This window comes from Moschus berezovskii, chromosome 1, assembly GCF_049115385.1.
Source record: "Moschus berezovskii isolate FMDL1 chromosome 1, NW_MosBer_1.0, whole genome shotgun sequence".
Lineage (NCBI taxonomy): Eukaryota > Metazoa > Chordata > Mammalia > Artiodactyla > Moschidae > Moschus > Moschus berezovskii.
The window spans coordinates 71,165,025-71,190,178 of record NC_142460.1 but is presented as its reverse complement, the minus strand read 5'-3'; the positions used below and the strand labels follow the sequence as shown (position 1 = coordinate 71,190,178).

Genomic DNA, 25,154 nt, shown 5'->3' with positions numbered 1-25,154 from the left:
AAGCATCTTTTAATTTCCTGGCTGCAATCAGCATCCGCAGTGATTTTGGAGCCCAAAAAAATAAAGTCTGACACTGTTTCCACTCTTTTTCCATCTATTTCCCATGAAGTGATGGGACCAGATGCCATGATCTTTGTTTTCTGAATGTTGAGCTTCAAGCCAACCTTTTCACTCTCCTCTTTCACTTTCATCAAGAGGCTTTTTAGTTCCTTTTCACTTTCTGCCATAAGGGTGGCATCTGTCATCTGCATATCTGAGGTTATTGATATTTCTCCCGGCAATCTTGATTCCAGCTTGTGCTTCTTCCAGCCCAGCATTCCTCATGATGTACTCTGTATATCAAGGCTTCTTTAATATATTAAACATCTTTACTGGTTTACCCAGTGTTGACATCAAGAAGCTACTCTTTGGTTACCTGGTGTATCAAAATACTTTCATTTCAAATTATTTCTTAAAAACAAAATCTTACACGGAACAAATTTTAAAAATGGCTTGGGGATTCCTACTATATGGATTTCCCTGGTGGCTCGGATGGTAAAACGTCTGCCTTCAACGTGGGAGACCTGGGTTCAGTCCCTGGGTCGGGAAAATCTCCTGGAGAAGGAAATGGCAACCCACTTCAGTATTCTTGCCTGGAAATTCCCATGGACGGAGGAGCCTGGTAGGCTACAGTCCACAGGGTTGCAGAGTTGCAGTGATTTTGGAGCCCAAGAAAATAGAGTCTGTCACTGTTTGCATTTTTCCCCATCTATTTGCTGTAAAATGATGGGACCAGATGCCCAGATCCAGTCAGATAAATATTATTTCCTTAGTTGTTTAGTGAAAAAGATACATATTCTCCATTCCGTTCTGTTCCGTCGCTCAGTCGTGTCTGACTCTTTGCGACCCCGTGGACTGGAGCCTACCAGGCTTCTCCGTCCATGGGATTCTCCAGGCAAGAATACTGGAGTGGGTTACCGTTTCCTTCTCCAGGGGATCTTCCCGACCCAGGGATCAAACCCGGGTCTCCCACATTGGAGGCAGACGCTTTAACCTCTGAGCCACCGGGGAAGCCCATTAGGGTGCTTCAAATTCTTTATTAAGTAGTCATCACTTTTGGTCATATGATGAAGCAGCAATCAAGTGGGCTTAGGGAAAATTGTCAAGGTATGGAAAAAATATCCTAAGAGGAAAGAAAATTCATCTACAAAGAAGGTATGTAGTTGTTGCCTTTTTTCCCACTATGTCTAGATGATTAGAGGTGACTGTATTCTTGGATTTCAGTTTCAAAATTGGAAGTTACGTATTTTTAAATTGGTATCTAAAAGTGCATAGTGGAGTGGGGAATTAAAGCTTATATGTAAAGCAAAATATAGTAAACAAATTCCCACACAGTCATATAAAAGACAAACTTATTTGTTGTGACAGTAAATTTAAATGACATCAGCCAAATTAGCTGTAAGTTATTTTCATTTCTTTGTGTGGATGGCAACCTCAGTAAATCCATCTTTCAGATAAAGGATTTCCAGAATAATCATTTATATATGCATGATATGCATTTCTTAAAAAAATTAGTTAGAAAATATATGTTCCGGTATATGTGAAAAATAAGGTAACAGAAAACTTGCATTCACATGTTTTCAAGAACTTAAATTTCCATTTCTTTAAAGGCAAAAGAGATTTTTCCATTGCTTTAGTTTGTACAAAAAGTCAAATAGAAATGTAAATTTCTTGTAGGAAGAAGAAAATTGAACTATACACACAGTTTATAATTTAACAGTGATTGGTTGTATAGGTAGTAGTGATAACTAGGGCTTCTAGACTGAAAATTATAAAGTATTACTATTTCTGTTTTAAAGCTTAGTGTCTACATAGCCAGTGGATCAAATATCCAAGATGGGTAATCACTGGTGTTGTGCTTCAGGCTTTAGATCTAACAAATAAAAATGAAAAACATTTGGATATGATTAAAGAACAAAGAAACAAGGAGATGGATGGAGAGCAACCAATTCAGAAAATAAGGAACAGTTGGTTTACCCTAATTACAGCAATCCTGTTTTTTCTTTTCTATTCTGTGTGTATCAATTGAAAGTTTGGTCAAAAATTAATTCTTATAACTAATTATGGAAATAAATTTGTTGCAGCTTTTCCAAAGTGACTTTATGTTTTTCCTTAAACTCAAATTTCAAAAGACAGTTGCAGTTTGTATTGGCTGCATTGACCACAATTCTTTTCCTTTGATAAAGTCCATCAGTTCACTTTTCATTTCCTAAGACTGAATCTCTTATATCTACCATCATCTAAATGAGGATGTGTTGACATAAATGAGAAGAACAAAGATTCAGCTAATTAAGGGAGTTTTACCTTTGAATTAGGCTGAGTTGTGCAGAAGTGTGGCTTAATCTAAGAAGATGGTGAAACATTTTGCATAACCCAACCATAATGATTTTGCAGATTGTTTATTGTTGCCAGTCAAGCACTAAAATAAAGCCCAAGTTCTGACCCTCATAAATTTCTTTCTCATAAATCTTCTCATAAATAATAAAGGATATGGAATTTGGGACTTTTTGGTTTTTCAGTAGAGATGAACTTTTTGAGATGTCAGTTACTTTATTGCTTTCTTCTTTCCTACTTTTCCCACTTTCTGTCACAAGTACTTTTATTTATTCTGTGTTCATCTTATATAGGATACATGCTTCTTTTCATTAACTACTGAGAGGTGCATACTATATAATATCTTTGGTATGTAGCATGTCTTTTCATTTGTTATTTGAGAGTCATTAAATACAGGTTACATGCATAAAAATGAGGCAGATAGCCACAACTTTCAATGTCAAAGTCCTTCTGAAACTTTGTATGGCATTATACGCATTGCAGATTTGATGGCTTTCTCTATTTTTCCTTTGTATTTACTTGGCTCCTACCTGCCCTTGACCCCTCAACAAATACACAAAAGCAGCTAAAGCTTCAAATTGGAAAGATATTATGTATATGCCTATTGTGTTCTGGTGATTCTGAATAAGCAGGAATATAAAGAGGCAAGGTCAGCTGAAAACTGAGAAGTTCTTTTCTATTTTATCTTTCAATTGGTTCCTTACTATTTGCAGTAACAGTTTGGGGCTGATTAAACTGTTTTTTGTTGTAAACCTGTGAAAAGCTTGGAAGGAATGTGGATGATACTATTATTTTAAAGTATGAATCATGATTTGAAGCCTGCTGTAAATCACATCAAAACCCCCAGAACTTAACATGGAAGTTAGAAGAGACAACACCTACATGTCCCTCACTCTAAACCATTTTTTCCATACCATAACTTTTTCTTTCTAAAAACAGAGACTTGATCATTTCCTTAATCTTTTGGTCCACTTTGTCTCCCCATTCCTTATCACGGTAGTTTTTTATGGACTACCTTGGAATTAACTAGAGAGCTTCTAAAATGTGTACATATCTGAGGCTTATCATCAGAAACTGATTTTTAGATAGAAGTGGCAAGTGTATTTGACAGAATCTCTGTTCATTGGTTCAGATGCCTCTTTGTCATGTCCCATCTAAACGTTCTCATCCGATCTCAAGCCATCTGTTCCACTCACCTTCTGCTCTTCTTTAGCCATGTTAAGCCTAGATAGTATCCAGATAGTTCTGTTTCACACCTCTGTACTTCTCTATATGCTCTTCCTACTATTCAAAATTCTTTCTTCCCTCCTATCTTTCCCCGCCTTTCTACTCCGAGTCTTTCATCTGTCGAACAACTGCTTATCTTCCTAGATTCTCCATAAGTGACACAACTTTCCTTATTACCCCATGTAGAAATAGTTTTACTCACTTTTGATTAACACTTATATTTGATTATGAGTTTTCTAGGTGTCCATCTCTCCCATTAAATCCATGTAATTTATCTTGTTCATGTTTATATTAAATGAATACATGGGTGATTAGTAAAAACCCTGTTAGGAATTTAAATGTATAGTTTCTGTGAACATTGTTTTTAAGGGCTTTATTGATTTGACCTAGGTTAGATAATTTCATTTTTCATGAAATATATTCCCATTGAAACTTATGTGCCTATATATTTACTCTTCTCTTCATTTTCCCCCTTTGTGTCTACAGACGAAATCTCACAAAACTATCCCTTATCTTCAGCCACATGTTGGCAGAAATCAAAGCAATCTTTCCCAATGGACAGTTCCAGGGAGATAACTTTCGTATCACGAAAGCAGATGCTGCTGAATTCTGGAGAAAGTTTTTTGGAGACAAGTAAGTACAAATCATTTTATAATTTGGATCCATATTTGAAGAATGAGGAGACCTGTCTCCAGTTCCAAATGGTATAGATTTTACCTGAGTATTTCTAGAATGTTCTTCAGTGTTTTCGATAAGTGCTTTTTGATTGCTTTTTTTTTCTGTTTAGCCACCAAAATATACCTTAGTAACTGAATAATTTTGTTATTACCAAGTAGATATTATATGATATGTACTTATTTGATGTGTACTCATTGAATTAAATAGTTTTAAGAAGCAGAGGTATGTAAGATACAGTATACACGAGAAGCTCATAACTTTATAATTCACATGTAAAGCACATATACGAAATAAAAGGTAGAAAAGGAAAGATACTTTAAAAAATGGCATAAATAAATTGTTTTGAGAATTCAGAGAGGGCAACAGTTGCTTCAGGATTGCAGCCGTCGGAGACTACTTCTTAGAGGAGGTGGAAATAAACTTGATGGAGATCTGAAATTGAAGTGAGAAAAGGCCTTTATCCCTGGGATTCAGGTTTTCTTTGTGTCACTGCACAGAAAGTAAACATGTATAAGCAAGATACAGAAAAGAGGATAATGTTATCACAAAGTTGCATTATCTCACAAAACAGCTAAGGTATTTTCCTTTAGGTATTTTCTATCCAGACACAAGCTCAAGTGAGCTTGGTAAATATTAGGAATTAAATATCTGAATTCTGTTTAACTTAAATAAAACTTGCAAAACTTCTATCAGGAATCTCTTGGTAAGATGATCAGGACATGAGCATCAGGAGGCAGATGGTTTCTTTAGTAACCTTTTAAGGGTCCCTCAGTGTGTCTTGAGTGTAGGCAGAACCCTTGCTTAGAGTTTTAACTCTAAGTGATTGGTTACACTCAGACTGTTGTTTTCTTTTTTCAGTTAAATTCTGTATTTATACATTAGCTGATGAAATAAGACATAAAACATTGGAATACACAATTGTCAACAATCTGAGTCCTCTGACACTGATGAATTAACTGTAACATTAGGTTTCCCTTATTTTTCTTCGTGAAGTGCTGTGTTTATCTATACGCTGCTATGTGATTAGGGCACATACAGAGCAATACACATTTGATTAGATATACAATTTTTTTTAACTTCAAAAATATTAAAGCCGTTATCCCACCTCTTAAATAAAAAGTATTTGAATTATTTTTAAGCAGTACTGGAGGTAATACTGTTACTCCTTTTAACCCTGAGATTCTGTATTCCAGAGATCTAGCTATTTGTAATGCTCCCATATCCATTCACAAATGAGGACTTAAAAGAAGAAAACATTCATCCTCCTCTGAATTAGCCTAACATCCAAGAGTGTACTAATTAAATATTTGTGAATAGTAGAAAGCAGAAAGGGATTGCAGAGTTCTGAAAGTAAGAACTGAGGACTTCTTGAAGTTATAGCTTATATATTAATACTCTGAGCCTAATGCAAACAGTTGGTAACCTTCAACATAAACTATCTGAAAATTTTAAGAAAATCTATCAGATGAATTGCTTGTGGTATTTCTTTTTGGAAACTGAAAATTCTGGTGAGTTATAAAGTTGTTGGCTAGTCAAAAGGCCAGTGAAAAATGGAAAGATTCCTCACGTTTTTCAAGAGAGGAGTTTGTTTTGCCAGCACCTCAAACCACAGAGAATTATGCATTTGAGACATCTTTACTTCCTTTTATTTACAACCATAGACATTAAGGGGCTGAAATTTCTGTCCAACTGCTGTGTGAGTAAAATCACTACTAAATCAAATGGGGGATTCTTGAAATGCTGATGAAACATGCACCCTACCTCCCAAAACCCTTGTAACTTTGTCTTTTCCTATCTTTGCTTACTTGAAAAAGCTTCTTAATTTGTCTTTAAGATTTTTACTTTTGGGATGAGAGCTAAACTTAAAGCTTCTTCTGGAACGCAGACATATTTCTGTAGTAATCAGAATTATAGTTCTCTTATTAGATCATTGGAAAGACCATCTTTGTATTCTCTGTGGGTTTTCACCTTATAGTTCCACAGTATTTTATTGAATTAATGGAAGAATGAATGATGTAGCATTTTAAAAGGTTGAATTCTTTTATCTTTTTTTATACTCTTAATACTAGTCTGCATTTTTGCATAACTGGGTTCTCATTCAGAAGTATTCCTGTTATTTATCTACATATTGAGGGCATATGACAATGTTTTTATTTGACCTAACTAGTGCCTTTAAACCTGAATGTATTATTGTTTCATAGAACAGAACTATTGAATGGTTAGTTCTAAAAACAGCCAAACATATTATGATTTTTATAAACAAACTTTAACTTACAGAGTATTATTGTGACATTTTCCCCAAAAGGGAAATAAGAAAAAGTCAATAAGAACACAATATTCAGATGGAGTTAAAATTGGGAAAAAGTTATTGTTCAAAGGAATTTAGGAAAATCCTAAAGGGAAATTTAGCATGCATACCTAAAAACCAGGCAGCAGACAAAAATCTTGAGGTATCGTGTGCCTAATGCTTCATTTCTGTGCTTCTCAATCTTTTTGAAGTCATGGCAAGGCCGGCCTCTGCTCAAGACCCAAGCCCAGCTGCCAAGAGATTCCGCCTATCAAAGTCTCGAGGGGATCAGTAGCACATCATGTGTCAGGGTGAACTGGTTGGGAAGTTCTGTAATTGTTAGATTTGGGGAAGTCCTGTAGTTGATAGGTTTTTATGTGAGGTGTTTGAATGTTTTAATAGTTGAGTTCTGCTTTTGCTTTCTTAGTCTATTGACAGGAGATAGTAGAAGTACGTAGAAAAAGAGGGGTGGCATTATTGAGTAAATGTTTCTAAGTAAATTCTACTAAGTGAGACCAATACCAGACTGAATCGTTACCCTCTGAGTTAGTAGTTTATGATCCAGAAGCTTTCAGCATGAGGCTCAAAAAATTAAGGAAAAGATTCATTAATGTGATTAGACTCTGGTAACAGTCATTTTTCCAATAAGCAAGTCAGGTAGCAGTTTCCAGGCTCTTCATGCTAAGCATTTCTTGATGTTGAGCTTCAGACATGTGGTTCCAACCAACTTGAAGATTTTATCTCTGGCATAAAAGTTCTCACTGACCCCTCAGTGTTCCTCTTGCTCTTGATTTTGTCCCTTATTACACTGGATCTTTTAGTTTTTGAATTCCCATAATCTCTTGCTCATCTCCATATTTATTATTTTTCATTGGGTTTTTTGAAGTTAATTTGTCTGGTTATCTTCCCATTAGGTTATAAGCCCGTGAAATCAGGCTTATTTAATCAGTGTTTGCAGTTTCCAAGGTAGTTCAACACAATGTCTCATTTGGGGACATTCAGGAGCAGTCGTTCATTTAATTCCGATGAGTTGTGAAGTAGAGGCATGTGTGTGAGCATGTGCATGTGGACAGACAGTGCTTGCTTGTTCTGGAGGCAGTGTCTCAGCTCCAGTTTGCAGCTCAGTCATCCATGTTCAGGTTCTGACTGCAGCATTTGCAAGCGTTATTCCTTTGGACAAGCTGCTTGATTTTTCCATGCATCAGTTTCTTCATCTGTAAAATGTTGATGATAATACTACAAAATGTGGACGATAATAACAAGAATACCTACTGTGTAGAGTTATTGCAAAGATTAACAGAGCTAACATTTACCTATCTGGCAGGTAGGACAGTGTCTGGCACATAGTAAGTACTCTATGATGTGGAATAAATAAGCAGTTTAAACCTTTAATCTTGCTCAGTGTCCCAGGAATATATTTATTGTTAATTCTGCAAATAATAAAATTGATATTCAACTTTACGTGACAGAGATGCCATGGTCTCTAGCAATCTAAAAGCAGAAATCCAGAAAAAGTTAATAAAAGTTTTCTAAAATTGTGTATATGCTATGTAAAAGTGGGGTCGAGTATAAGAAACTGTCTTGCTGACCATGTGGAAAAAAAAAATGCTCTGTTTAAAATTCATTTCATTACATCTACCTGTGATTTCCTGAGGAAGTTGTAGGGACCTTTTGGTTTCCTGTGTTTTCTTTTCACTTTTAAGTAGAAACAAATATGCCATAAAATGCATTTTTTAGCATACTAACTAGATCAGTTTTCCCTCTAATCAAAGAAAAGGCAACTTAGACATATTTAATTAAATAATGCATGATAGAAATGAAGAACTCTTACAAGGAGAAAAAATAAACTGAAATATTAGTTCTTTTTAAAAAAGAATTATTAAAAAAACACATCAAAGAGCTTCTATTTAATATTCCTATTATTTTGTCACCTCCTATTGTTGCCTGTTTAAAACAGCCAAGGATCTTTATATCATAACGAAAATAAAATGACACGGCTATTTTGTTCAATTCATTGCAGGAGGATCCCAGATAGAAAAAGCAAATAATATGTGAAATTATAATTTTCTACCTCTAAGCAGTTTGTATTCAATTTGGGGGATACAGTATATACAAAGATGATAAATAACTTAAAATCAGTTCTGTCCCATTACAAAAGTCCTTAAGGAATGTCACAAATAGTGAATTGTTTACTAGAGTGATCAGAATTGTTTACTCAGGCTCCATGGAGGAAGTGGTGTTTTGTATGAGTTGCACATGTGTTAATAAGGAGGAGGCAGAGGAGAATGCTCTGAGGGGGATGAAGTTTTCATGGTGTCTGCTGTCGTTCCAAAGAAAGATGCAGAGTAACTTGAAGTTTCCATAAATGGCATCTTTTATTGTTGTTGTTTTCTTTTACCTTCTTTTCCTCACTGTGAACTCCTCTGTAAGTGACGTTTACTTCAGTGAAGTCACCATGAACTAAGTTCTGGTTCTTAACCTTGAAACATGGTTTCATTAGGATTCATCATGAGTATGTCTGTAGACTGTATATATGTTACTGAGCTTACAAACTGATCTATAATACAGAATGATGCTTTGATTAATTTACAATGATCAGTGCTACTGTAAAGCAAATGGGAATGCTCTCATCACTTCAGATAAATTATATGTGGAGCCATATCATATTCAGAACATTCTTTGGTGAACATGGCATCTAAATATGAGGTGGTACTGTAGACATTCCCCTGCCTCAAGGTCTGAAGTACTTAAAATTTTCACTCTCTCTTGGACTGTACTTTGAAAGCTCTGTTTGTTTCTGCCCCTTTGGACTTTTCTTTTTTTTCTGTAGACCAAGTTACACCTTTTTTAAATTGAAGTATTTTTTTTAATTGAAGTATAGTTGATTTACAGTATTGTGTTTCAAGTGTACAGCACAGTGATTCAATTATACATACATACGTATCTTTTTACAGATTCTTTCCCTTATAGATTATTATGAAATATTGTGTAGTTTTCTGTGCTATGCAGTAGATACTTGTTTATCTGAATTATAGATAATAATGTATACATGTTAATCCCAAACTCCTAATTTATCTCCCCCCTTTCCCATCTGGTAACTAAGTTTGTTTTCTACGTGTGTGGGTCTGTTTCTGTTGTATAAGTTCATTTGCATCAGTTTTTTAGATTCCACATATCAGTGATATCATGTTATTTGTCTTTCTGGCTTCCTTAGTATGATAATCTCTAGGTCCATCCATGTTGCTGCAAAATGGCATTATTTCATTCTTTTCTATGGCTAAGTCATATTCCACTGCATAAATATACCACATCCTCTTTATCCATTCAACCTTTGATGTACATTTAGGTTGTTTCCATGTCTTGGTTGGGTTTCTCTGGTGGCTCAGATGATAAAGAACCTGCCTGCAATGCAGGAGACCCTGGTTCTGTCCCTGGGTCAGGAAGAGCCGCTGGAGAAGGCAATGGCAAATCACACCAGTGTTCTTGCCTGGAGAATTCAATGGATGGACTGGCAGGAGTCCATAGGGTCACAAAGAGTTGAACAGAAGTGAAAGTCACTCAGTCATGTCTGACTCTTTGCGACCCCATATACTATACAGTCCATGGACTTCTCCAGGCCAGACTACTGGAGTGGCTTGCCATTCCCTTTTCCAGGGGATCTTCCCAACCCGGGGGTCAAACTGAGGTCTTCCGCACTGCAGGCAGATTCTTTACCAGCTGAGCCACAATGCCCCCTCCAATTCATTGCAGTCCTTACCTGGACCTCTTATGTACATTATCTGCCTAGTTTCCAGATACTTGAGTTTGTTATGTCTAAAAACTGTGTGAAGCCATTTGACTAGTTGATGGAGACCAGGGAGAATGCAGAGGGTAGATTCTTAAAGAATTCTGGTGAATGACCTATGCACCAGGGAAATTTAAGGAAGTGGAGGCATCACCAGAAAAGTAGGCTTAAAACGTGGGGAGTGTGCAATTATACATGCTAAAGGAAGGTAGGATTTAAGGAAAGAAAGAGGGAGATAAGCCAGATAATAGTACTGCAAATGAACTAGATAAAGCCTAAAAAGTTTTCATCAGATGTAGGGACAACAAGGCATTTATAACTCAATTTATTTTCTCTTTTTAACATTCTGCAACTCTCCTTTATAACCAGAGTCTTAATAGGCTCCTCTTGTTGCACTGATTAGGCACAGTGGATTTTGCTATGTACTCAGTTGGTAGATTAATGGATCTGGCCTCCTTTTAATACCATGACGGCTAGTGAATTACATCTATCAGCCCTAAGAGGGAGAGTCTGAAAATAACTTCTTTATTTTGAAGTTCCTGAGATGATCTTGGGCTTCCCTGGTGGCTCAGGTGGTAAAGAATCCACCTGCAGTATGAGAGACTTGGGTTCAGTCTCTGGTTTGGGGAAGATCCTCTGGAGAAGGGAAAGGCTACCCACTCCAGTATTCTGGCCTGGAGAATTCCATGGATAGTCCATGAGATCCCAGAGAGTCAGACACGACTGAGCTCCCCTTGGTCTCTAAAGTTAAATCTGCTTATATCCAGATTTTGGCTACTTATTTTACTTCTCCATCTTGAGAAGTATTTTGTTTTTAGGTTTTTGTTTTTGTTTTTTTTTTTTTTTGGCATTTCTGCCAAATGAGAAATGTTTGCTGAGGCCATTAATGTTTCTGAATAATTCTGAGTATTGAGCCTATCATTAGAAATTTCAAAAACTGTATTTCTAAACTATCATTTAAAAAAGTTCTCCTGTGCATGGCCCTGTTTGTTTTTTTTTTTAAACTACAGACTTCACATTTCTCCATCTCTTAGTTTGATTTAATTAAAATCATTTTTAAGTCACTTACATTCTTGTTCTCAGAAGTTTTTATATTGTATTTGGAGAAAGAATTGTTTTCATAATGACTTATTTAATAACGTGTTCCTGAAATCGAAAAGGTCCTGGTTCTTAGTCCCTCTGCACGTATATTCCCTTCTCTGTGGGATGGCTCTGCCTTGATAGGCGAAGAGAGACATATTCTCCTTCTGAAGCAAAGAACAAGTTTGCTTACAACCTGGTAACTTAAAAATAGTATTCTCTGCAGATCCAGGGACAAATATACTTAGAGACCATTATAAAGTGTTTGGGCTCCCTGAAACCTAGGTTCCTCTTCAATTACAAAAGTCACTTTGTGAATAGGTGTTACTGCTCTTTGCATCATCTGGTGGGAATTAGAGCTCAAGGAGCAAGTTCAAGAAAATGTTGGTATGCTGACCACTGCTTCCTATGAGTAGCAAAGTCTGTTAATTTGGATGCGCTGACCCACAAATCCTGTATCGTCTAGCATCCATGCAGCTGTGATAGGCTAACTTGTTAGCTTGCAAATAAGGTAAAATCCTTACAAACAGCTGTGAAAAGAAGTGAATCAAAAAGCAAAGGAGAAAAGGAAAGATATACCCATTTGATTGCAGAGTTCCAAAGAATAGCAGGGAGAGATAAGAAAGCCTTCCTCAGCGATCAGTGCAAAGAAATAGAAAAAATAATAGAATGGGAAAACTAGAAATCTCTTCAAGAAAATTAGAGATACCAAGGGAACATTTCATGCAAAGATGGGCTCAATAAAGGACAGAAATGGTATGGACCTAACAGAAGCAGAAGATATTAAGAAGAGGTGGCAAGAATACACAGAACTATACAAAAAGGATCTTCATGACCCAGGTAATCATGATGGTGCAATCACTCACCTGGAGCCAGACATCCTGGAATGTGAAGTCAAGTGGGCCTTAGGAAACATCACTACAAACAAAGCTAGTGGAGGTGATGGAATTCCAGTTGAGCTATTTCAAATCTTGAAACATGATGCTGTGAAAGTGCTGCACTCAATATGCCAGCAAATTTGGAAAACTCAGCAGTGGCCACAGGACTGGAAAAGGTCAGTCTTCATTCCAATCCCAAAGAAACGCAATGCCAAAGAATGCTCAAACTACCGCACAAGTGCACTCATGTCATATGCTAGTCACAGTAATGCTTAAAATTCTCCAAGCCAGGCTTCAGCAATATGTGAACCATGAACTTCCAGATGTTCAAGCAGGTTTTAGAAAAGGCGGAGGAACCAGAGATCAAATTGCCAACATCCACTGGATCATCAAAAAAGCAAGAGAGTTCCAGAAAAACATCTATTTCTGCTTTATTGACTCTACCAAAGTCTTTGACTGTGTGGATCACGATAAACTATGGAAAATTCTTCAAGAGATGGGAATACCAGACCACCTGACGTGCCTCTTGAGAAACCTGTATGCAGGTTAGGAAGCAACAGTTAGAACTGGACATGGAACAACAGACTGGTTCCAGATAGGAAAATGAGTACGTCAAGGCTGTATCAGAGAAGGCGATGGCACCGCACTCCACTACTCTTGCCTGGAGAATCCCAGGGACAGGGAGCCTGGTGGGCTGCCGTCTATGGGATCTCACAGAGTCGGACACGACTGAAGCGACTTAGCAGCAGCAGCAGCAAGGCTGTACATTGTCACCCTGTTTTTTTTTTTAACTTATATGCAGAGTACATCATGAGAAACGCTGGACTGGAAGAAGCACAAGCTGGAATCAAGATTGCTGGGAGAAATATCAATCACCTCAGATATGCAGATGATACCACCGTTATGGCCAAAAGTGAAGAAGACCTAAAGAGCCTCTTGATGAAGGTGAAAGAGGAGAGTGAAAAAGTTGGTTTAAGCTCAACATGCAGAAAACTAAGATCATGGCATCTGGTCCCATCACTTCATGGCAAATAGATGGGGAAACAGTGGAAACAATGACAGACTTTATTTGGAGGCGGGGCTCCAAAATCACTGCAGATGTTGACTGCAGCCATGAAATTAAAAGACGCTTACTCCCTGGAAGGAAACTTATGACCAACCTAGACAGCATATTAAAAAGCAGAGACATTACTTTGCCAACAAAGGTCCGTCTAGTCAAGACTATGGTTTATCCAGTAGTCATGTATGGATGTGAGAGATGGACTATAAAGAAAGCTGAGCGCTGAAGAAGTGATGATTTTGAACTGTAGTGTTGGAGAAGACTTGGAGAAGTCCCTTGGACTGCAAGGAGATCCAACCAGTCCATCCTAAAGGAGATCTGTCCTGGGTGTTCATTGGAAGGACTGATGCTGAAGCTGAAACTCCAATACTTTGGCCACCTGATGTGAAGAGCTGACTCATTGGAAAAGACCCTGATGCTGGGAAGGATTGAGGGCAGGAGGAGAAGGGGACGACAGAGGATGAGATGGTTGGATGGCATCACTGACTCAATGGACATGGGTTTGGGTGAACTCCGGAGTTGGTGATGGACAGGGAGGCCTGGCGCCCTGCGGTTCATGGTGTTGCAAAGAGTCGGACAGGACTGAGCAACTGAACAGGAACTGGAACTGACTCTTTACAGTTCTTTAGAACCATGTTCTACTGGTGGAGAATTTGTGACTTAAAAGCAAAGTAAAGAAAGCTTTATAAAATAATTAGGATTTATTTTTCATTCCGTTCCGTTCCGTCGCTCAGTCGTGTCCGACTCTTTGTGACCCCGTGGACTGTAGCCTACCAGGCTTCTCCGTCCATGGGATTCTCCAGGCAAGAATACTGGAGTGGGTTACCGTTTCCTTCTCCAGGGGATCTTCCCGACCCAGGGATCGAACCCGGGTCTCCCGCATTGGAGGCAGACACTTTAACCTCTGAGCCACCAGGGTGGATTGTTAATGCTTCATCTTCCTGTTTTCCTTTTTCTGAATGTTGATTATCAGTCAGAAACGACAGTAATAGGTTTTCTATGTAACTTTGTTCTTGCCTTGTTTATCTGCAGTCATTAGTAGTTTCCCTTAAATAAAAGAAATTTTGGGAAGCCTACTTATGCACAATATTATGTATGTAGTTTCTCCTGTGAGAATTTAGAGGTGTTATTGGAAATTGTATATATTTTTTCTCCTTAATTTACCTTATATATCTAGCAGACTTTACCCATTGCTTGTTAATGGAACTGACCTATGTAGAGAGACTTGGGGGGAATTTTCTGTCCATGGGGTTGCAGAGTTGGACACGACTGAGCGACTGAACAGAACTGAACTTTGTCTTACAGACTTTTAAATTTGTTTTTAGGACAGGCCAGACTGTTCATGCTAAAGAGAAGATCTTTGGCCAGACTTTCTAATTTTATGGTATATAATTTACTAACTTTTAAAAATCTGACCTCAGTAGATCAGAAGCATATTGCTATGATCCATGAACTATGTTATCTCACATGTATTATGAACCTACCAAGTATCATTGAATATGTAGAGCAAATATTTTGAACAGGAGTCTTGCTTTACAAAGAAAAGAGCCAATACTCAGTGTTTCAAGCCAGCAGCTTTCTGATTTTCTGTGGTTAGTGGTTCCTAAGTAGAAAAATTTTATATGGAATTTTGACATATTTTATGGATTATATTTACAGTTTCTCATTCACTAATAAATTGTATTTTCAAAGTTTGAAAATAAGTCAAATGGCAAATAATAAAGGAAAACAAAATATACTTTCCTGGTTACAGTAAGTTTACTACTTATTATGTTCAAAAGTTAGATTGTGAGACTAGAAATTAGAAATCAAATCTCTCATAAGTGAGTTTATTTAAAAAAATCAAAGATAATACTAAATAACCTATTATTTCTGCAATCTTATAAAAATGTTTGATTCTAAATTTAAGCTTCAGAACATGAGCTTGAGAATACTTGTCCCTTATACATGGCGGTAATGCTTATCTACGCTGTAGACAAAATGTTATAAACTTTTTTGACAACGAAGAAAAACTATCAGAAATACCCAGCATCTTGAATCTTTCTAGATGTGAGTAAAAAATTTTCACTTATGAGGAAGATAAGTTAGATCTAATCACAAATATTCTTGGTAACCCAGGTTACCATCCTGTCTACAATGTGTTATAAGGCAACTATTAGACCACAGTGATTTTGATATCTTCTTCCTGTGAGTTGCTGGAAAATAATCGTTTTTCTTTAGTGAATGAAGAGTAAAAGCTGTAATAGCTTGTTAACCATCTGTTTTCATTTCCATTAACAAATAGTCATTTCAAAACAAGATTGGATTTAAGGAATAACTGTATACAGAATATCAACAGACTTAGGATCATGGTACTAATATTTTATGTAATGAAAATCCAAACATATTAAATAGGTTATGAATATTCTATCTTCTGAACAATAGCAACTTAAAGGTAGTGCCGCTGAACACATCTTTGATTCAGGTGAATTTTCTGAACAAAATTCAGATACAAGTGAAAATAGTAATGGGTTAATATAGCACGATAGATTTTTGTTTTGTCTAAAGTGAACATGAAATATCCCTGACTTAGAATGGATTTTAAACAACTGCTATCACCCACCATCAGTACCACAGCAACAAAACAAAAACCAACAAATGTTAATTTCCTTGTTTATATGGTGGCAGGTGCTTTGTCCATTACTCCATCTCTTATTTTAATCTTAGAATTTTAATATAAATTTTTTTTTAAGTTTAGTATATTGGCTTAGCCAAAAAGTTCATTTAAGTTTCTGTAACATCTTTCACTATGAAAAAAATCTGGCTTTCTTCACTCTTTATTATATTTATGAAATTCATCCACATTCTTGCATATAGCAAGTCTGTTCCTTCTCCTTGCTCCATTGTATGGCTCTACCATAATTTACATAATCATTATGTTGGAGTTGGACATTGGATTCTACCTCTTTTGGATTATTCTTAGTAGTGCTGCTATCGACATTTTTTGTATATTTAAAAAAACGTGTACATTTTTCTGATATATATATCTAGGAGTGGTATTGCTGGTTCCTAATTTATGCTTAATTTTAGCTTTATTAACTTTTAGTAAACCACCAAAGAGTTTACAAAAATGATTTGCCACCTTCATCACCTATGAGGAGTGCCTGAAGTTTCCTGTTGTTACATATCCTTCCCAACATTTTATAATATTTGTCTTTTTAAAGGTTTTAATAAGCTACTCTGGTGGGGATAAGTGGAATCTCATTTGGTTCTTAATTTGCATTTGCATGATAATAGATGAAGTTGAGTACATATTTGTGTGTATATAGAATATTTTGATTTTTTGTGTTTGTGACTGACTATAAAATTTATCTGCCCAGTTTGAGTAGTTAGTATTAATATTTAAAAGTTTTTATGTATTATAGACGTGATTCTTTTATGTTTATTGCTCTTCCAATATGTGACTTTTTCACTTTGTTAATGACATTGTATCATGAACACAGGTTTTTTTATTATTATTATTTTTATTGGAGACTAATTATTTTACAATATTATATTGGTTGGTTTAGCCATACAATGACATGAATCCGCCCCGGGTATACATGAGTTCCCCTTCCTGAACCCCCCTCCCACCTCCCTCCTCCCCTTATCTTCCCTCTGGGTCATCCCCGCATACCAGCTCCGAGCATCCTGTAACATGCATCGACCCTGAACTGGTGATTCATTTCACATATGATAATATACATGTTTCAATGCCATTCTCCCAAATCATCCCACCCTCACCCTCTCCCACAGAGTCCCAAAGACTGTTCTATACATCTGTGTCTCTTTACTGATACAGGGTTATCATTTGCATCTTTCTATATTCCATATATATGCGTTAGTATACTGTATTGGTGTTTTTCTTTCTGGCTTACTTCACTCTGTATAATAGGCTCCAGTTTCATCCACCTCATTAGAACTGATTCAAATGCATTCTTTTTAATGGCTGAGTAATACTCCATTGTGTATATGTACCAAAGTTTTCTTATCCATTCGTCTGCAGATGGACATCTAGGTTGCTTCCATGTCCTGGCTATTATAAACAGTGCTGCAATGAACATTGGAGTACATGTGTCTCTTTCAGTTCTGGTTTCCTCGGTGTGTATGCCCAAAACCTGGTAAAGATCCCACAAAAAAAGAAAACTACAGGCCAATATCACTGATGAACATAGATGCAAAAATCCTTAACAAAATTCTAGCAATCAGAATCCAACAACACATTAAGAAGATTATACATCTTGACCAAGTGGGCTTTACCCCAGGAATGCAAGGATTCTTCAATATCCGCAAATCAATCAACGTAATACACCACATTAACAAACTGAAACATAAAAATCATATGATTATCTCAGTAGATGCAGAGAAAGTCTTCGACAAAATTCAACATCCATTTTATGATAAAAACCCTCCAGAAAATGGGAATAGAAGGGACATAACTCAACATAATAAAAGCTATATATGACAAACCCACAGCAGACATTATCCTCAATGGTGAAAAACTGAAAGCATTTCCCCTAAAGTCAGGAACAAGACAAGGGTGCCCACTCTCACCACTACTATTCAACATAGTTCTGGAAGTTTTGGCTACAGCAATCAGAGCAGAAAAAGACATAAAAGGAATACAAATTGGAAAAGAAGAAGTAAAACTTTCACTGTTCACTGATGACATGATCCTCTACACTGAACACAGGTTTTTAATTTACCTTTTCCTTTATCCTTAGAACATTTGAGGGTCCTGTTTAAAATTATTTGCTTGTGCCAGAGTAATGCAGATACTCTCTTCTGTTTCTTCCAAAACACTTTATTACTTTATCTTTCGTACTTAGGTCTGCTGCTACTGCTGCTGCTAAGTCGCTTCAGTCGTGTCCGACTCTGTGCGACCCCAAAGACGGCAGCCCACCAGGCTCCCCCGTCCCTGGGATTCTCCAGGCAAGAACACTGGAGTGGGTTGCCATTTCCTTCTCCAGTACTTAGGTCTAAGATTCATCTAAAATTGGTTTTTATATGATATTAGTTCACGATCAAGATTTATTTTCTTCCATTTGTATATTATTTGACCCAGCAACATTTATTGAAAACATCATCCATTCTCTACTACTGTTTATGGAGAGTTGTTACATATTCAGTGTTCAGATATGATTGCATTTGTTTCCAAAATTTGTTTTGTTCTGTTGTCTTTCCTGTGCCAATACCATGCTGTCTTAACTAATGTAAGGAATATAAGCTTGCCAATGTTATTCTTATGGAAGTTTGGCTTGATTTTATTTGGCTCTTGGCATTTCCCTATGAAGTTTAGAATCAGTCTGTCAATTCCTACTATGAAAATGTTTCCTGATTGGGGTTGTAATAAATCTATGAATCAGTTTGTGGAGGATTGACCATACATCTTTATCATACTGAATCTGCCAATCCATTAAGGCGTTCTATCTCTTTATGTCTTTTACATCTAATCATGTATGTGTGCGTGTTTATGCTACGACTTTGCTTATACTTTGTTAGCTTTATTCCTATTTATTTGATATTTTCAGATGCTCTTTTAAATGTTTTATTTTCTTATTATGTATGTTTATATATAGAAATACTGATGTTTGTATATTGTTTTTATATTCAGCAACCATGTTGATTTCTCTTGTCATAGTTTAATCCGTAAGCTTTTTTGTGTTTCTTAGATACAAAACTATTTCATTGGCAAATACTATTTTGCTTTTTGCTTTTAATTGGTTATTTCTGTGATTATAAAATATGCTTCAAACAGTTTTAGTATATCTTTTACTCCTTTAAGCCATTAGAGAATATTAGAGATATTCTTAAAAACCTGCTTGTAATCCTACCATGATCTGTGGTTTGTTGTTCAGTTGCTGAGTCATGTCCAACTCTTTGCCACCCCATGAACTGCAGCATGCCAGCTTCCCTGTCCTTCATTGTCTTCTGGAGTTTGCTAAAACTCTTGTCCATTGAGTCAGTAATGCCATCCAACCATCGCATCCTCTGCCGCCCTCTTGTCTTCCTCCCCTCAGTCTTTCTCAGCATCAGGGTCTTTTCCAGTGAGTCAGCTATTCACATCAGGGGGCCAGAGTACTGGAACTTCAGCATTCATCCTTCCCATGAGTTCATTTAAGTTCAGTTCAGTCGCTCAGTCATGTCCCACTCTTTGGGAACCCATGAACCACAGCACACCAGGCCTCCCTGTCCATCACCAACTCCCAGAGTCCACCCAAACCCATGTCCATTGAGTCAGTGATGCCATCCAACCATCTCATCCTCTGTCGTCCCCTTCTCCTTCTGCCCTCAATCTTTCCCAGCATCAGGGTCTTTTCAAATGAGTCAGCTCTTCACATCAGTTGGCCAAAGTATTGGAGTTTGAGCTTCAACATCAGTCCTTCCTTCCTTCCCAGGACTGATTTCCTTTAGGATGGACTGCTTGGATCTCCTTGCAGTCCAAGGGACTCTCAAGAGTCTTCTCCAGCACCACAGTTCAAAAGCATCAATTCTTCAGCACTCAGCTGTCCTTATAGTCCAACTCTCACATCCATACATGACCACGGGAAAAACCATAGCCTTGACTAGACGGACCTTTGTTGGAAAAGTAATGTCTCTGCTTTTCAATATGCTGTCTAGGTTGGCATAACTTTCCTTCCAAGGAGTAAGCGTCTTTTAATTTCATGGCTGCAGTCAACATCTAGAGTGATTTTGGAGCCCCCAAAAATAAAGCCTGACACTGTTTCCATTGTTTCCCCATCTATTTGCCATGAAGTGATGGGACCAGATGCCATGATCTTAGTTTTCTGAATGTTGAGCTTTAAGCCAGCTTTTTCACTCTCCTCTTTCACCTTCATCAAGAAGCTTTTGAGTTCCTCTTCACTTTCTGCCATAAGGGTGGTGTCATCTGCATATCTGAGGTTATTGATATTTCTCCCAGCAATCTTGATTCCAGCTTGTGCTTCTTCCAGCCCAGTGTTTCTCATGATGTACCCTGAATATAAGTAAAATAAGCAGGGTGACAATATACTGCCTTGACATACTCCTTTTCCTATTTGGAACCAGTCTGTTGTTCCATGTCCAGTTCTAACTGTTGCTTCCTGACCTGCATACAGGTTTCTCAAGAGGCAGGTCAGGTGGTCTGGTATTCCCATCTCTTTAAGAATTTTCCACAGTTTATTATGATCTCTTGAGTAGTCAGGGTTGATTTCCTTTAGGATTGACTGGTTTGATCTCCATTTTGTCCAAGTGACTCTTGAGAGTCTTCTCCAACACCAAAATTCCAAGCATCAATTCTTTGGCTCGCAGCCTTCTTTGCAGTCCAACCCTTACATCCATACATGACTGCTGGGAAAACCATAGCTTTGACTGTACTTTGTTGGCTATACTTTTGACTATACTTTGTCAGCGAAGTGACGTCTCTGCATTTAAATGTGCTGCCTAGGTTTGTTATTGCTTTTCTTCCAAGGAGCAAGCTTCTTTTTATTTCATGGCTGTAGTCACCATAACACAATGATTTGGAGCCCAAGAAGATAAAATCTGCCACTGTTCCCACTTTTTCCCATCTATTACCCATGAATTGATGGGGCCAGATTGCATGATCTTAGCCTTTTGAATATTGAGTTTTAAGCCATTTTTTTCCCTCTCCTCTTTAGTTCCTTTTCACTTTCTGTTGTTAGAGTGGTATCATCTGCATATCTGGGATTGTTGATATTTCTCCTGGCAATCTTGCTTCTATGTCTAGACATTATCAATTAAAATTTGTGTTCCAGATAGTTTTTATCATTGAATCATAAAGGACATACCTTTTTTTTTGCATCTTACGGGAATCTCAGTTGAATCCCCGGCCCTCAGCAGTGAAAACACGCAATTCTAACCACTGGACAGCCAGGGAATTCCCAAGGCCATACAATTTTAAAAATGCTATTTCCATTTAATGACAGACACTTTTCTAGAACAGTAAATGTTTTTTCCTTAGAATTTTTATTTGTTGTAAAATATTCTAATCTATGGATATATGTAGTATTGTTACTTCTGAACATGTTTTAATTTTTTGGTATTATGGACAACACTGTTGAAGAGACATGAATGAGTCTGCATTGCTGTGTATTTTATTTTAAACAGTTTTCTTTTTCAAATCCTTAGAAGTAGGCTTTCTGAGTTAAAATGTTATAGGTTTTTGAAACTTTCTGCCACATTGCCTTCTAGAAATGCTGTGTAAATTTTTGTTCACACAAGAAGTACACGAAAGTTCCTGTTTCCACACACCTGACCTTTGTTCAGATTCACACTTTTATGATATGGATTCTTTTTCCAAATGAGTTAAAAATAAAACCTAAATAATCTTTTATGAGCTTGTGGTTTAAAGGAAATGTTTTGTCCTTTTTTCAAGTATCAATCTCCTTACATTTTTGTCTTCTTTTCCTTATTCTTTTGTGTTAAAACTCTAGGGTTTTAAAATTTATCAAGTTATTGTCTCTCTTGACATTGTGTGAATAGACTAACTCCCGCCCCCCAACTTTAAATTATCAAACCATTTCTGAATAGTAGAAGGGTGTTAGTGAAGTGAAGTGAAGTCGCTCAGTTGTGTCCAACTCGTAGCGACCCCATGGATTGCAGCCTACCAGGCTCCTCCGTCCATGGGATTTTCCAGGCAAGAGTACTGGAGTGCGTTGCCATTTCCTTCTCCAGGGGATCTTCCCAACCCAGGGATCAAACTCGGGTCTCCCGCGTTGCAGACAGACGCTTTACCATCTGAGCCACCAGGGAAGTCCCCAAGAAGGGTGTTAGTTGCACTCATATCTATCTTTCTCCTCTGTGAAGCACTCACTTACCCTCCATAGACACAGTTTAATGTCACAGGTTTTAGTTTCATACTCCTCTGTCTTGGGTAAAGGTGAATAAAAGATGATTGCTGTTTGCCAGGACCTCCATTCCTTTGGATTCCCATAGCACATGAATGTTTTTCTATGATAACTTTAGTCACATGGCACAACATAAATTACTTATAAGTCTTTGCACTTATTAGACTGTGACTTTATTTATATTTTCATTGTGAACCTAGCCAATGCCTGACACATATAAGGTCTTTCTTGGATGAATACGTTAACCTCTTTAAGTCCCAGTTTCCCCATCTCTGTCATGAAGATAAATATATTATCTGCCTAACATTGTTACTATGAGAAACTAAGCACTTAATTTGGAGATTGGCAGATACTAAGTCAACAGTAAATGGCAGCTCTCATTTTTATTCCTGTTGGAAGTCTAAAGATCCTGAACACATATTATTATTATAGTGAGATCAATGAGATGGCTGGATGGCATCACCGACTCGATGGACATGAGTTTGAGTGAACTCCGGGAGTTGGTGGTGGACAGGGAGGACTGGCATGCTGTGATTCATGGGGTCGCAAAGAGTTGGTCGTGACTGAGCGACTGAACTGAACTGAACATTATTATATTACCCATTGGTCTTTTATTCAGTTCTTTGTGGATTGATGCCTACTTCTACTTTTCGTTGGATTTTAAAGTTAATTCATAATTAAAATGATTTATAATTGTAAGTGGCAAGAGAACAAATTTAAAATACTTCTGGAATGGTGAGAGCTTGAAGCTTAGTTGACCCGTTTATATTCTATTCCTTTTCTCCCTCTGCCTCTTTTGTTTTCCTAGGTCTCTGCCAGTGCACTGAAGTTTCTGTGTATCTGTAAAACAATAAGTTGCCATTAATATTTTCTCTCACTAGCTAATCTCTAGGGGAAGAGGTGGTAGAAACCACCACTCTGTGGTATTGCTACAGTTTAATTAAAGGTGTGAACAGTCATCCTCTGCCTTTTCCTCCTGCCCCCACAAACCTCAGGAAGAATGTGGTGGCAACTTGAAATCCTCTTTAAAAAGTTTAGATCCTTAGTGCAGCACTGGTAGAGCTTTTTTTAAAGAAACCATTGTACTCTATTTTTCTTCTTCCCATCATGGATATTTGGCTCAGCTGATCAAAAGAAGGGTATCTGTTGCATATACTTTTATATGTAGTGAATTAACCAAATAAGGCCCTTTCTTTTTCATTCCTGTTACTACCCTTAATTAAGGTTCTGATGAATGCCTGTTTGTACTTTACACTTATCACAAAGGAGCTTGGGAAAGTCTTATTTGCACAAGTACTGTGGAACTGTAACTTGCCCCTTTGTAAATTGTTGTTCCAAAGTAGTAAGTTAGACTACAGCATTAGATGTTTGTAAAATTTTAATTAGTTCACTGTGTGAAATCACTGGGTACTCAGAAGAGTTATGATCTGCATGTACCTTAAATACTGGAAGGAGGATAATTTTTTAATGGTAATTGATCTCGAACGATGTCTTATTTGGCCAATCAGTTTGTTTTTTATACTATATACACAAGACAGAATTCTCTTAACATTTCCGTACAGATGAGAAAGCACATACCCTTCTTAAATCAGTAGTTCTTTGTTTACTATTTAAAAATTTTTGAATATTATGGTTCATGTCCCTTTTGTGTATTAAATATTTGAAACTTTAATTTGGAGAAGAAAACTGCTTCTTAGGCACTGCTTTCAAGTTAATCGTAATGAAGTTGGACATAATTGCATACTTACACTTCACCGTAAATAAAAGCCTCCTAGTATATCTGAAGTTTCAGTGTTATTTTAAAACAGCAGCATCTTGTTAACCTTAATCAGAGCCTGACGTGTGTTTCTTCTAAATGGCTTCTGATGTGGTGTCTCTCTTCAGTTCTCTGTGGTTTCCTGTTTTTTTCATACATAGAGCAAAGCCTTTTGATGTATTCAGCCTCATTTTTTTTAATGGCATATCAAACATAAACTTTCTTATATATATAATAAAGCATTCTTAGGCTGTCTCAGCACTCATTTATTCATCTTGCCACAGACCATTCCTTCTCTGGAATTCCTCCAGCACTTCCTTAATACCCCTTCTGTAGTCTTTAGCATTACAGATTTATTTCTAGCCTGAAAGTGTGTGTTCTTCAAGGGCAGAGATAGTATCTCGTGTTTCCATAATTGTATTTCTCCACAGTGCCCTGCCTTAGCAGTTAATAGATACAATAGATCAGTGACTTTCAAAGTGTTGTCCCCAGCTACATCAGCATCACTTGGGAACTTGTTAAGATTGTAAGCTCCAAGGCTCCACCCCAGTCATACTGAATCAGAATGTCTTGGGTTGATCAGTTTCTATGCTAACAAGTCTTTCAGTGATTCTGATGCATGTTCATGTTTGACAGCCACTGCAGGAGATAATTACTGAATGGATACTAACCTTTTACCTTTATGGTGATGCTTCACTGGAAGGATTAGTATCACACGGGGCCAACCAATTTCGTCCATTCTGCTTGAGTCTTAATTCTCAAGAGATACTCGTAAAGAAAAATCTTTATTTAAATATTTGCAATCTTAGAAGAGAGTGTATATAGCTTTCACAGCCATCCTGTTATGAAAACTGGTCTTCCCTGGTGACTCAGATGGTAAAGAACCCACCTGCCAGTGCAGGAGATGTGGGTTCAATCCCTGGGTCAGAAAGATCCCCTGGAGAAGGAAATGGCAACCCACTGCAGTATTCTTGCCTGGGAAACCCCATGGGCAGAGGAGACAGGTAGGCTTCAGTCCATGGGGCTGCAAAAGAGTCGGACATGACTCAGTGACTAAACACAACAATTATGAAAACTGCAGCTTAAAATTTTCAACATATGAATGATTATTTTCTTCCACTTGTTCAGAAATAGACATTTAACATTCCAAAAGGAGGAAAACTGAAG

At 37.2% G+C, this 25,154-nt stretch overlaps 1 protein-coding gene across 5 annotated transcripts in view; it reads left to right on the top strand.

The window, feature by feature from the left end:
• CBLB (Cbl proto-oncogene B) overlaps positions 1–25,154 on the top strand; it is a 232,229-nt gene that overhangs the window by 95,153 nt on the left and 111,922 nt on the right. For all 5 annotated transcript variants that reach the window (XM_088836714.1, XM_055417906.2, XM_055418073.2 and 2 more), the window contains exon 4: positions 4,087–4,233. In XM_088836714.1, coding sequence (XP_088692840.1) covers positions 4,087–4,233 — 147 coding nt within the window. The remainder of the gene's footprint in view (positions 1–4,086; positions 4,234–25,154) is intronic.